Here is a 12,896-nt window from a genome sequence, read left to right on the forward strand (position 1 = left end):
AACAGAATATCCGCAACATCGATGACTCTTATTTATCAGCAGTCCGATGCTCATCGAGCCGGACTTGACGTGCGTGTTTTTGACAGATTTTTTTTATAAATAAGGCCGTCGAATGTAGATTCGCGACAGCGATGTCTGGCAAGTGCATTGACTCCAGCGAATGCGCCTAGATTGATGCTTTGATAAATCGGCCCCAAGGTTTTCAAAGAGGTAAAAAGTACATTAATATAATAATGTTGGCTGTGCAAAACTGGGGAATGGGTAATAAAAGGATTATCTATCTTTTTAAACAGTAAAAAATTGGAGTAGACTGTCCCTTTAATTTAGAATGGCATATGAAAATATTTTAACTATGCATACTCTAATAATAAAATTACATAAAATAAAGGTAAATGTCTTTTGAAAATGTCAGACTGGAGAAACACATATGTATATCTGTGCTAAATACTGAATCATTTTACGTAATCAATATTTCTTTAATATTATCACTTTGTTTCTATTTTAGTTTGAAAAATTCTGTGAAACAACATACGACAGTTGTTACAGATCAAACTTCATCTCTTTTCCTGAAACAAAGACTGATTATGTCATGAGAAGATATCTTAAGAAGAAAATGGAGGTATAAATTGTAACTGTCTCATAATTTGAATCCTATTTATTAAGGCATATGAATGTTAAAGGGACACTGAACCCAATTTTTTTCTTTCGTGATTCAGATAGTGCATTCAATTTCAAGCAACTTTCTAATTTACTTCTATTATCAATTTCCTTCTTAATATGAGGAGAGACCACAGCTTCATTCCTTACTTGTGGGATCTCAGAACCTGGCCACCAGGAGGAGGCAAAGACACCCCAGCCAAAGGTTTAAATACCTCCCCCACTTCCCTCATATCCCAGTCATTCTTTGTCTTTCGTCACAGGAGGTTGAAAGAGAAGTGTCAGAAGATACAGAATAGTTCCTTATGGAGGGTATCTATCCTTTGGAATGGGACTGGAGTTTTAAGTAGTCTTGTCAGCCTCTCAGTGAGAGCATTGACGAAAGTTAGGGTCTGGAGATGCAGGGAGAGTCTTTCTGCTAACCCATCCAGACTCGTATTAACAGCTCCTAAGCAATCAATGTGGACGAGTTTCACTGCCTGCTTCCATCACTCAAGTACAGTCCATGTCAGGAGCGATGCTACAAGACTGTCAAACTTGAGAGGCTGTGTTTTCTGTTCCACAGCATAGATTCCGGTAAGATTGTTTCATTTTTTATACACATATGATAACGCAAGAAGACAGGGTCACAGTGTGGCTCCTTTTATCTGTATGGAATCAAGGGTTAATATCTCTGGAAGGGGATTATTGAACAGGGGGTATTAATCACATAAATTGTTTTATTATGTTTATGCTGCGACATGTGTGAGATGAGGCTCAGGCAGATGTGGAACGTACAGGTCTCCTTTTGTTTTTGGGTAAGCTGCGCAGACTGTTAGGCTTGGCGTGCTTTTTCCTACAGCAGAGGTGGTCCTGCATGGCGCACCACGTGACCGGGTGTGGTCACACTGATTTTCTTGTTCCTGGCCGTGCGGTTTAAGGAGACAAAGCGGTTTCTCTGTTTGGCCTGGGTCATAGGAGGTGGTGAGTGCCCCAGCCATTGGAGGTATAAAGGTGCCATTTTATATTGTTTTCTATAGTCCATTTTTATAAGCGTAAACTATGGAGGACTCTGATACATTAGAGAGTACTCCCTCTTTACCTAAGTCTAATACCTGTCTATATTGTGAGGAGGCCATGGTATACCCGCCTGCTCAATTATGTTCCACATGCCTTGATAAGGTAATCATGTCAAGGAAAATCAATATGTTTAGTACCACTGAGCTGTCCACCTCTGAGGAGTTTCTGTACCTGTGAGGTGCGCACCCTACAGTCATCTCCTATTACACATGAAGCTTCCCGTAGCACTCCTGATACTTCATCTGGAGGGGCCCTTTTACTGCCAGACTTCACTGAACAATTACAAATCGCAGTGTCTGCGGCCTTTAGTGCTTTACCTCGCCCTGCTAAGAGCAAGCGAAAGGTCAAATATTGCTATCCTTCCCATCGGCTAGCGTATTGAAGTTTGATACTAGATTATTAGTTGATGAAGACGCCTCTGATACTTCAGAGGATGCTCTTTCTGGGTCAGAATCGGCTGCCTCTAAGCCTCCAGCTGCGGAGGAACCAGACTTTAGATTTAGGATTGAACATTTACGCTTTCTGCTAAAGGAAGTTTTGGCTACTTTAGAGGTTCTGGAGCCTAAATTGCCTGAGAAACCTTGTATTCCTAAATTAGATAAGGTCTACAAGGACAGGGTTGTACCACAGACTTTCCCGGTTCCCGTACAGATGGTGAACATTATTAAGATGAATGGGAAAGACTTGGTTCGTCATTTTCCCCTTCTTCTCCTTTTAAAAAAATATTCCCAGTTCCGGACTCACAATTTGAGTTGTGGGGCTCCATTCCCAAGGTGGATGGCGCTATCTCCATGCTTGCTAAGCGCACTACTATCCCACTTGAGGATAGTTCATCTGTAAAGAGCCCATGCATAAGAAGATAGAAACTCTGTTAAGAAAGATGTTTCATCATACAGGCTATTTGTTTCAACCGGCAGCGGCTGTTGCTGCAGTTGCTGGAGCAGCTACCTACTGGTGTGACTCCTTATCTGAGTTGATCAAGGTGGAGGGTCCCCTCAACGTGATCCAAGAAAGAATCAAGGCCTTAAGGGTGGCTAATTCTTTTATTTGTGATGCTAATATGCAGATTATTTGCCTGAATGCCAAGGCTTCAAGTTTTTCTGTTCAAGCCCGTAGGGCACTCTGGCTGAAGTCTTGGTCTGTGGACATGACTTCGAAGTCAAGACTTCTTTCCCTTCCATTTATGGACGTAAGACTCTCAGGAAGGGGAGCTGTTTGGGGTCCCAGGAAGGCACAGGGCCTCTGGACTCGAGAGGAATCTCTCCTCCCGATCAACATTTTGTAACTTTGAGCGATCTTCAACGCTCTGAAGGCTTGACCTCTTCTAGGTTTGTCCCAGTTTATCAGATTCCAATCAGACATTACCTCGGTGGCTTACATCAACCATCAGGGGGGGCGAGGAGCTCCCTAGCAATGAGGGAAGTATCTCTGATTCTGGAATGGGTGGAGGCCCACAACTGCTTGCTGTCAGTGATCCATATTCCGGGTGTGGACAACTGGGAAGCAAATTTCCTCAGCAGACAATTCTTTCATCCGGAGGAATGGTCTCTCCATCCCGAGGTGTTTGCAGAGATTTGCAACAGATGGGGGACACCAGAGATAGATCTCATGGCGTCCCGGCTCAATTCCAAGATACCCAGATATGGGTCACGGTCCAGGGATCCTCAGGCGGAGCTAATAGATGCATTAGCAGTGCCTTGGAGGTTCCATCTGATCTACATTTTTCCGCCGTTACCATTCCTTCCTTGTGTAGTGGCCTGCATCAAGCAGGAGCAAGCATCCGTGATCCTAATTGCTCCATCGTGGCCGTGAAGGATGTGGTTCCCGGACCTGGTAGGGATGTCCTCATCTCCTCCATGGAGGTTACTTTGTCGCAGGGATCTGCTGGAACAGGGTCCTTTTGTTTATCAAAATCTAGATTCTCTGAGGCTGACTGTGTGAAGATTGAACGCTTAGTCCTCACCAAGAGGGGCTTCTCCAAGAGGGTTATTGATACTCTCATTCAAGCTCATAAGCCAGTTACTCGTTGCATCTATCATAAGGTGTGGAGGACCTACTTATTCTGGTGTGAAGAACATGGATTCCCCTGGCATTAGGTCAGGGTTTCCAGGATTTTCTCTTTTTTCCAGGATGGCCTGGAGATGGGACTTTCTGCTAGTTCTCTTAAGGGTCTGCATAAGAGGCTCGCTGAGCTTCCAGATGTTCAGTCTTTTGTTCAGGCTCTGACTAGAATCAGGCCGGTGTTTAGATCTATTGCTCCTCCTTGGAGTTTAAATCTTGTTCTTAAAGTGTTGTGAGAGGGCTCTGTTTGAGCTTATGCATGTAATTGACATTAAGTTACGATCTTGGAAGGTTCTTTTTCTACTGGCTATTTCTTTCGGCGCGCAGAGTATCAGAGGCTGCCTTGCAATGTGAGCCCCCTTACCTAGTATTCCATGCTGATAAGGCTGTTCTTCATACTGGGTTAGGTTTTCTTCCTAAGGTTATTTCAGATCGCAACATCAATCAGGAGATTGTGGTCCCTTCCTTATGTCCTGATCCTTCTTCTTCGAAGGAACGTGGTGTCAGGCCCTTAAAGTTCTATCTTCAGGCTAAGAAGGATTTAGACAGACTTCTTCTTTGTTTGTTGTCTATTCTGGGAAGCGTAGGGGACAGAAGGCCTCTTCCACTTCCTTATCTTTTTGGTTGAGGAGCATTATTCGCTTAGCATATGAGACAGTGGGACATAAGGCTCCTCAGAGGATTAAGGTTCATTCAACTAGAGCTGTGGCTTCCTCTTGGGCCTTTAAGAACGAGGCCTCTATGGATCAGATTTGTAGGGCGGCTACCTGGTACTCCTTACATACCTTTCAAAATTTTACAAATTTGACGTTTTTGCTTCGGCTGCAGCAGTTTTTGGAAGAAAGGTTTTGCAGGCTGTGGTGCCCTCAGAATAGGGTCCGCCTCTCTTTTTTACCCTCCCGTTTCATTCAGTGTCCTCTAGAGCTTGGGTATATGTTTCCCACAAGTAAGGAATGAAGCTGTGGACTCTCCTCATATTAAGAAGGAAAACATAAATTATGCTTACAAGATATTTTCCTTTCCTTCTGTATGAGGAGTCCACGGCACCCACCCGTACTCTCCGATGGGCGGAACTTACATTTTTGTTTTGTTCTTCTGGCGCCATTTATACCCTGATATTTCTCCTACTGTTCCTTGTTCCCTTGGTAGAATGACTGGGATATGAGGGGAGGTATTTAAGCCTTTGGCTGGGTTGTCTTTGCCTCCTCCTGGTGGCCAGGTTCTGAATTCCCACAATTAAGGAATGAAGCTGTGGACTCTCCTCATACAGAAGGAAAGGAAATTATCTGGTAAGCATAATTTATGTTTTTTCTTCGTTCTCTTGCTATCTTTATTTTAAAAAGAATGGATCCAAGCTAAGGAGCCAGACAATTTTTGGTTCAGTACCCTGAAAAGCACTTGTTCATTGGTGGGTGAATTTATCCACCGATCAGCAAGAGCAACCCAGGTTGTTCACCAAAAATGCGCCGGCATCTAAACTTACATTCTTTCTTTTCAAATAAAGAAAGAGAATAAAGAAAATTTGATAATAGGAGTAAATTAGAAAGTTGCTTAAAATTGCATACCATGGGCATACAGCTTGGCATTGTTATTTAATGGAACATAAAATGCTTATCATCACAGGCAGATTGTGAGGTTAAAAGACTAGTGTACTTAAGTAGTTTATATTGTGCAGATGAAAGAGCAGTAGTAAACTTTTTTTTTTTATTACGTATGAAAAATTACAAAAATAGATAGATTTATCACAACAGAAAAGAACAATCTTACCAAGCTTGGCAAGAAAAAAAGTAAAAACAATATGACCAAGACTAGGATAGATTACGAGTGGTGCGTTAACTGTTGCACGTGAGTGATATCGAAGTTATTGCAGATGTTTGCTTGTGCTGGAAATAATACGCATATTACAAGTTGAAAGTAAATGCATTCTCTTGAGCGCAATTGATTTTAACGTGTGTCGGGTTAGCGAGACTTCAGAGCTCTGGTTAGCTTTTACGCTTGAATTAAAAGTGTCACAAAAAACATCAAAAATACATTTAAAATTACAGTTATATTTATATTAACACTGTCTGATAAAAAATATTGGAAAAAAATGCAATAAAAAGTTATAAGGGCTCAAAGATAAAAGGTCTCAGGTGTTAGAAAGAAAGGCTGCAAAGGGCTTTAACATAGAGACACATACTCTATACCAGTGATTTTTAACCTTTTTTTTGCCGTGGCACACTTTTTTACATTAAAAAATCCTGTGGCACACCACCATCCCAAAATTTTTAAAAAATCACACATTGTAGCCTAATACAGCTTATATATATACACATACATACAAACACACACATACTGTATGTATTGTGCTGTTATGCCATGCCTCCTACAAACTACCCCTGCACTGGGAGTAAAAAACAAGCAAAGTTTAAAAAATATGTCACACTGTTGTCAGTCTGCCGTGGCACACCTGAGGATCTCTCACGGCACACTAGTGTGCCACGGCACACTGGTTGAAAAACACTGCTCTATACAGCGTTTTACTGTACATATTTCACATTCCACTTACAGGATAATGTTATTTTTATTAAACACATATTTCTATATATATATATACCTATACATTTTATACCTATAGATTTTACATGAACAGTATACATAGAAATATGTATTTAGTAATAAAAAGTACATTATTTTCTATGTGAAGAACACAGGAATGTAAAATATGTGTTTTGCGCATTTTGTTTCTGAATTTAGATCTTAATGTGGTCATGTAAAATATATATCTATACCTATATATCTATAGGAATAGATATGCAGGTAAAAGTATGTATGTGTGTGTGTGTGTATATCATTGTACAGTATATATGTATGTATGTATGTATGTGTGTGTGTATATCATTGTACAGTATATATGTATGTATGTATATATATATTTATATTTACAGGTATACCCCGCTCATACAGCGCGTTAGGGACCGGAGCCCCGCTGTAAAGTGAAAACCTCCTTAAAGTGAAACAAGGCAGTTTAAGCTTTCTTTTCACTTGCCAGTGTGTTTAAAAACTTGAAAACATGTTTGAACTAACATATATTAGGGGTGCAATAGTGCTAAGTTTAGTTTTTTTTTTTATAATAATTTTTATTGAGGAATATTCAAAGGCATACAATAGTCATAAAAACAGGTTCTTGCATTGCATGTCACATACAGTAAGATTTAGTGTTACAAGAATGAGGAAACAAACACAGAAAATAAACGCAAGTGTAACAATTTACATATCATGCAACCATGAGATACATAGAATGCCAAATATTGAAATGCCTTTTAAATAAAATCCTAGGCCGCTCTTGGACCATCACAAGCATTTAAGATAAAAGAAGGCATGTGCAAACAAAAGAGACCACTTGTGGGTCTCGTTGATAAACCTCAGTTTTTTATAATTTTATCTCATACTAATATGAATAGTGTGTAAATTAAGTAAGGTGCTAAAGGGATAATTTTATTACGTGCATATATATATTTGGACAATCTTGCATAGATTAAGAAAAAAATAAAACTGAGTATAATGATAACCTGCAAGATTTAGCTAGAAAGGAGGGTATATAGGATGCGGTATATATGAGAAAAACCGCGTAGTCAGTCCTCCCACTTAAGGGAGGCATATTAAGTGGAGTGGGGGGGGTGGAGGTGATGAGTTACCTACGAGAAGCAGATAAGAGATGTCAGCTTGTCTTCTAAATTTGCCAAACAGATGCACAGGAAATAGGTTGTAATTGGGCTAACTACTATAGGTGGTTATTTAAACTAGGTGGGTAAAACTTAACATGACTCTAATTAAGGTCTCAAGAGCATGTGGAAAACTAGGGGAGAAGTAAATATAGATTAGCTACTCATGATAGTAACGCTGCATTATGAGTGTTGTAAGTATATAGATCCCAAATGATGGGAATGTTAATGCAGGGCCAGCCTGCAACAGGAACATACTTGGAGTATTGAATTGATGTTGTACTTCAAATTGTGGTTGGGCGTGATTTTGATATGTATACTAGTCAATATATCAATGAGCCAACAAACAAAAAATAGGGGATAACATTATTCCACGCCGAGATTGGTATCTATCTAGGACGAGGAGGGGAACAAAACTTACTGTAGGCAGGCTCAAACCTATTAGGTATTATTATTAGTAGCTAGTTATCTAAGGGGATCTTGCCCTTAAAAATAAGTGAACAGGGAAGCGTCTCCTCACCCCAAAAAATTACACACTGGGACTGAAGAGATAATTAAATTCACAGAAAAATATAAAATGCAGATGCTATAAGGGGATGATTCCTATAGGGAGAACAAGCGCTAAAGCAGCTGAATAAAACATTAGTGTGCTTCTGCTGCTTAGGCACGGGCCCTATGCCCAGCAACAGGCACACACCTTATTTAAACTGTCACCCACATTTAAATGAGTAAAAGATCTGCTATAGGCGGAGATGTCAACAATGGGAAAACATCATAACAATAAAGGGATGGATCCAGTAAACATAATGGAACATTTATATTCCTGGACACATTAATTATGAAAACAATACAAACAGTTGTGCATATAAACGTATGTCCATCACTTGGAACAACACCAAACATTGAATTTGAAAAAAGGAATCCCAGTAAAGGCAAAAAAAAAACTCCAGGAGTAAACACATAGTTGCAGCATGTGGAGCTGTAGAGCCCCAGATTAAATAGATTGAAGGATATGGGGGTTCCCAGCTATTCATATCAGGAAGCGTGAGGTGTCACTGCTGACATCTATAAATAATTAGGCCACAACAGTGTCTTAGTGTCGTGTAAGCTACATACTAAAACAGGCTAATTAAAGCATACAGATCCTAAGCACATTAGCATAAATGAAGGTGCAAATATAAACTAAGGATGTAACAGTAGTAGTAAATAGCCTTATCGATGTAACAAAACGTCCAGAATATGAACCATCTGTTAACAGTCAGTGAGGCATATTGGGCATAGAACAGTAAACAAATGGAAGCGCCATCGCTCTCAATCGCTCCAGAGTCACCGGGGGTTGCAAAAAAAAAAAAAAAAAAAAAGCAAATGTTCAACATGGCAGGGAAGCATCTCGCTTTTAAACCACTTAATGTTCATCTACATGCTAGCCGATTCCACATTTGAGTTCGCTAAAAACAATTTGTGTTTGTGTTATAACTTGCCTTCTAGACCCCAGAGAAGAAATCCACTTGTTAGGCCAAAATTTTGCAGATGTCAGCTCAGAGTTTGGGAGAGTTACATTCAAAAGATTAGAGATAAAGCTGTATGCCTTCTCCTCACCCTCCGCTGGAATCTGATGTAATAGAGGAGTCCCCATCTCCGGTTTCTCTACCGCCATGTTGGGAATAGTAAGAGCCCCAAGCTGACAAGTTGGAGTTGCTGATGCGCTAATTTCGGGGCTCGCCACCAAAACCTTGCCTCTACTTTCCACCCCTGGAGCGCAGCGAGGCAGTCCCGCTTCTAATTGAGGACATGCCCTCTTCATGGGTGCCGCGGTCACAAGGAGTCGTACTGCAAAACCCTGGTCCGATATATTCGGTGCCCTGGGGGCAGCACTGACAAAGTGTGAATGTTCAGCTGTGGTGTGAGCCGCGGCATCCCACTCCATTATGTGCAGTTCCGCCACTATCATAGGCTCTATCTCAGCCGCGCCCAGAGCAGGAAAAATGTAGGCAGCGTGTTCCATGTGTATTGCGGCTACGACTTGCTGAGGCGCTGACTTAGAGGAGTATTCGAGCATCTCGCGGCAGCCATCTAAAAAGCTGTAAATTTCCTCCAGAATGGCCTCCGGAGGCTCCATAGTGTAGTAGCGAGGTGGTCGCCGAATCCAGGGGATATATTAGTAGTTTGCAGCTGATCTTGTTCTTCCCTTCTAACACCAGGCAGGCCGCAAGATGGCCGCTCCAAGTAGTAGTCCTGTGCACAAACACACCTGGGTTATTAGATCTCCTCACTCATACCCGGCTCAATATGAAATGTGTTGTATATGTCTTCTAGGGTATCTGATCTGGTAGAATGCCCACTTTTTTTTGTGCTGGCTCAGTGCTAAATTAGCATTTTATCATATTATAGCAGGAGCTCTTAGGCTGTGCGACCGGTCAGCTCTGGAGTTGGCTCCTCCCCCCGTGCTAAGTTTAGTTTAACACTAGCACAGCACAGTATTCAATTAGGATTCAATAAATACTGTACCTGTAAAATAGGGACAATTACTGTAGTAAAATTTGCCAGACTATAGCACTAAGACACAGATTGCACTGTAATGCTGTAAACAGAGTGAACTTAGCATAACAAAATGGTGCCAGTCACTTTTCTTGCAATATCACAATGATTACAGCACTGTTTCAAAATCCTTGGAGGTTGAACTTCAGCTCCACAGAGCACTGTATTAGCGAAGCGCTATAAAGTGAGGTATACCTGTATATGTATTTAAAAATAAACGTAACATACTCTAAGTGAAGAACATTGGGATGTGAAATATGTACAGTAAAACACATACACCTAAATTACAAGTTTTGCGCTAAACCCGGTGCGTAAATAAAGCTAAAAATGTAGCGCTGCTATTTCAAGTTACACAAAAACCTTCTTGTGTTGTGCGGTATGGTGAGATAAGTTCCATACCGCACAAAAGCCAAGTCCTGACTTGACGTGTTCGTGAATGTTTTCAACCATAGACATCAATGGAGAAAAAGTTTTAAAAAAAACCTAGCACCTGCAATTGTGGAATGGCACTCGCTATAATGCAATCCCCATTGATGTCTATAGGGACAAGAAGTTTACGTAAAAATCTAACACCCTAACATAAACTCCTAGTCTAAATACCCCTAATCTGCCGGCCCCCCGACATCGCCAACACTAAATAAAGATATTAACCCCTAATCCGCCCCTCCCTGACATCAGCGACACTAAATAAACCTATTAGCCCCTAGGAAAGGAGATTGAATCTCCTGCAACGGAAACGTTTTTTCACTGTAAGAGCAATAAAATTATGGAACTGATTACCAAAGGAGGTAGTGAATGCCAATACCCTAGATACATTTAAAAATTGTTTGGATATATTTCTGTCTAGAAACAAATTCATGGATATGATTGCTAGTATTAAATGGGTCACCTTTTAGTGGAATTATTTAAGCTTAACTGGAGCTTTTTGTAAGTATTTTCAATTTGTATAGGTTGAATTTGATGGACTTCGGTCTTTTTTCAACCTCATCTACTATGTTACAATATAACTACCTTAAAATAAATAAAAACTTACCTTTCAAATAAAAAAAAAACTAAGCTTAAACTATAAATAAACCTAACATTACTAATTTAAAAACTAAAATAAACTAAAAATAAAACTCTAAATTAAAAAATTAAAAAATCCTAACACTATGAAAACCCCCAAAAACTAAAAGTACAAAATTTACGAAAATAAAAAATAAGATTACAAAAAAACAATAAACAAAATGATCCAAAATAATAAAAATTAAACCTAATCTAATACTCCTATAAAAACAAAAAGCCACCCTAAAATAAAAATACCCCCTAATCTAACAATAAACTACCAATAGCCCTTAACAGGGCCTTTTGTAGGGCATTGCCCTGAAGCAATCAGCTCTTTTACATAAAAAATACAAAGTACCCCCTAAGAGTAAAACCCCCAACCCACCCAACCCCCCAAAAATAAAAAAAACCTCTAAAACAAACCTAAGCTACCCATTGCCCCTAAAGGGGCATTTGTATGGACAATCAGCTCTTTAGTGCCCATTAAAAAATAAAAAAAGCCCTAATCTAAAAAAAAAAACACCCCCCCCCAAAAAAAACTAAAAACTTACCACTAACCGTAAAAAATGTACTCACCATTCCAAAAGTCCGGACATCCATCTTCTTCAAGGCGGAGTAAAGTCTTCATCCAGCACTGTGGCAGGCACGGAGTGAAGCAGGAATTGCAACAGCGGCGATGTCCAGCATGGAGCCTTCTCTTCATTCAATCTCCCCACACACTTAAGATGGAATGCAAGGTACCCCTTTTATATTGGGGTACCTTGCATTCCTATTGGCTGAAATTTTGAATCAGCCAATAGGATAAAAGCTGCTTAAATCCTATTGGCTGTTCAAATCGGTTTAGGGGTTAATAGGTAGTTCCTAGATGTTAGTGAGTTTTGTGAAACATTTTTGTCTTGCAAAATCCATAACTACTGGTCTTTTTTAGCGGAATGGATCGTGTCGGTATAAGCTATAACGCTAGCATAATAGCCCGGAAAATTCCACACTCAAAAGCCATTTTTTTGGGTGTAGAATGGAGAGTTGCGGTATAGGCTAAAACGCTAGCGGTATAGCCGTACTGGCGTGACTTGTAATACGGGTGAGATGAATATTCTACTCGCAAAGGCCAATTTTTCAACGGTATAGCCGTACTGCAACTTTTGTAATTTAGGTGACAAATAGTTGTGTGTGTGTGTGTGTGTGTATGTATGTATGTATATATATATATATATATATATATATACACACATACATACATACATAGAACATATTTTATGTTGGGTTAGCACACTTTAGCAAATGCAATAGGGTTTGTGCGACTTGTTGGGTGTTAGTTTTTTTTTCTCCACTTTTTGCGAAGCCGAAGACAAGTTAGCATGCGAGCGGGTGTGATCATTAGTGGTCCACTAACAATCTAGCACTTTATTGTTAAAAAAAAAAAAAAAAAAAAAAACTCCCAGAACTGTAATATATTACCTGCTCTCCTGGAATGTCCATGTGCCATATGATTATGTGGATAGTGATTGGAGCCCACTTCAAATTGGTTTATGTGACTAATCCTCACCTGGAGCAATTGGGGAATGCTTTAAGAGCTCTCTGGGGGCCCAGTTATCTAAACTTTTGTGATTTCTCTTCAAGATAGAGGGTTTTTGATAATCTTGGGTGAAAAGCATAAATGTGATGCATTGAGAATTTGATTTACAAATGAACATGTAGTCTCTTTACTAATTTAAATGTGCATTTGTGTGCTCTACACTTTTATTTTACTGAGCATTATTTATGGAGAAGATTTTTTTTCTTCTTTTATTAACTTTAAAGATCAGGAATATATCACCAATAATAACCTGACAT

At 39.8% G+C, this 12,896-nt stretch overlaps 1 protein-coding gene across 1 annotated transcript in view; it reads left to right on the forward strand.

Moving 5' to 3' along the window:
• The window catches only part of CFAP107 (cilia and flagella associated protein 107), a 98,414-nt gene that overhangs the window by 58,719 nt on the left and 26,799 nt on the right, over nucleotides 1-12,896 (forward strand). The window contains exon 4 of the mRNA XM_053690426.1: nucleotides 506-619. Coding sequence (XP_053546401.1) covers nucleotides 506-619 — 114 coding nt within the window. The remainder of the gene's footprint in view (nucleotides 1-505; nucleotides 620-12,896) is intronic.

The sequence above is a fragment of the Bombina bombina genome, chromosome 8 (genome assembly GCF_027579735.1).
Source record: "Bombina bombina isolate aBomBom1 chromosome 8, aBomBom1.pri, whole genome shotgun sequence".
Lineage (NCBI taxonomy): Eukaryota > Metazoa > Chordata > Amphibia > Anura > Bombinatoridae > Bombina > Bombina bombina.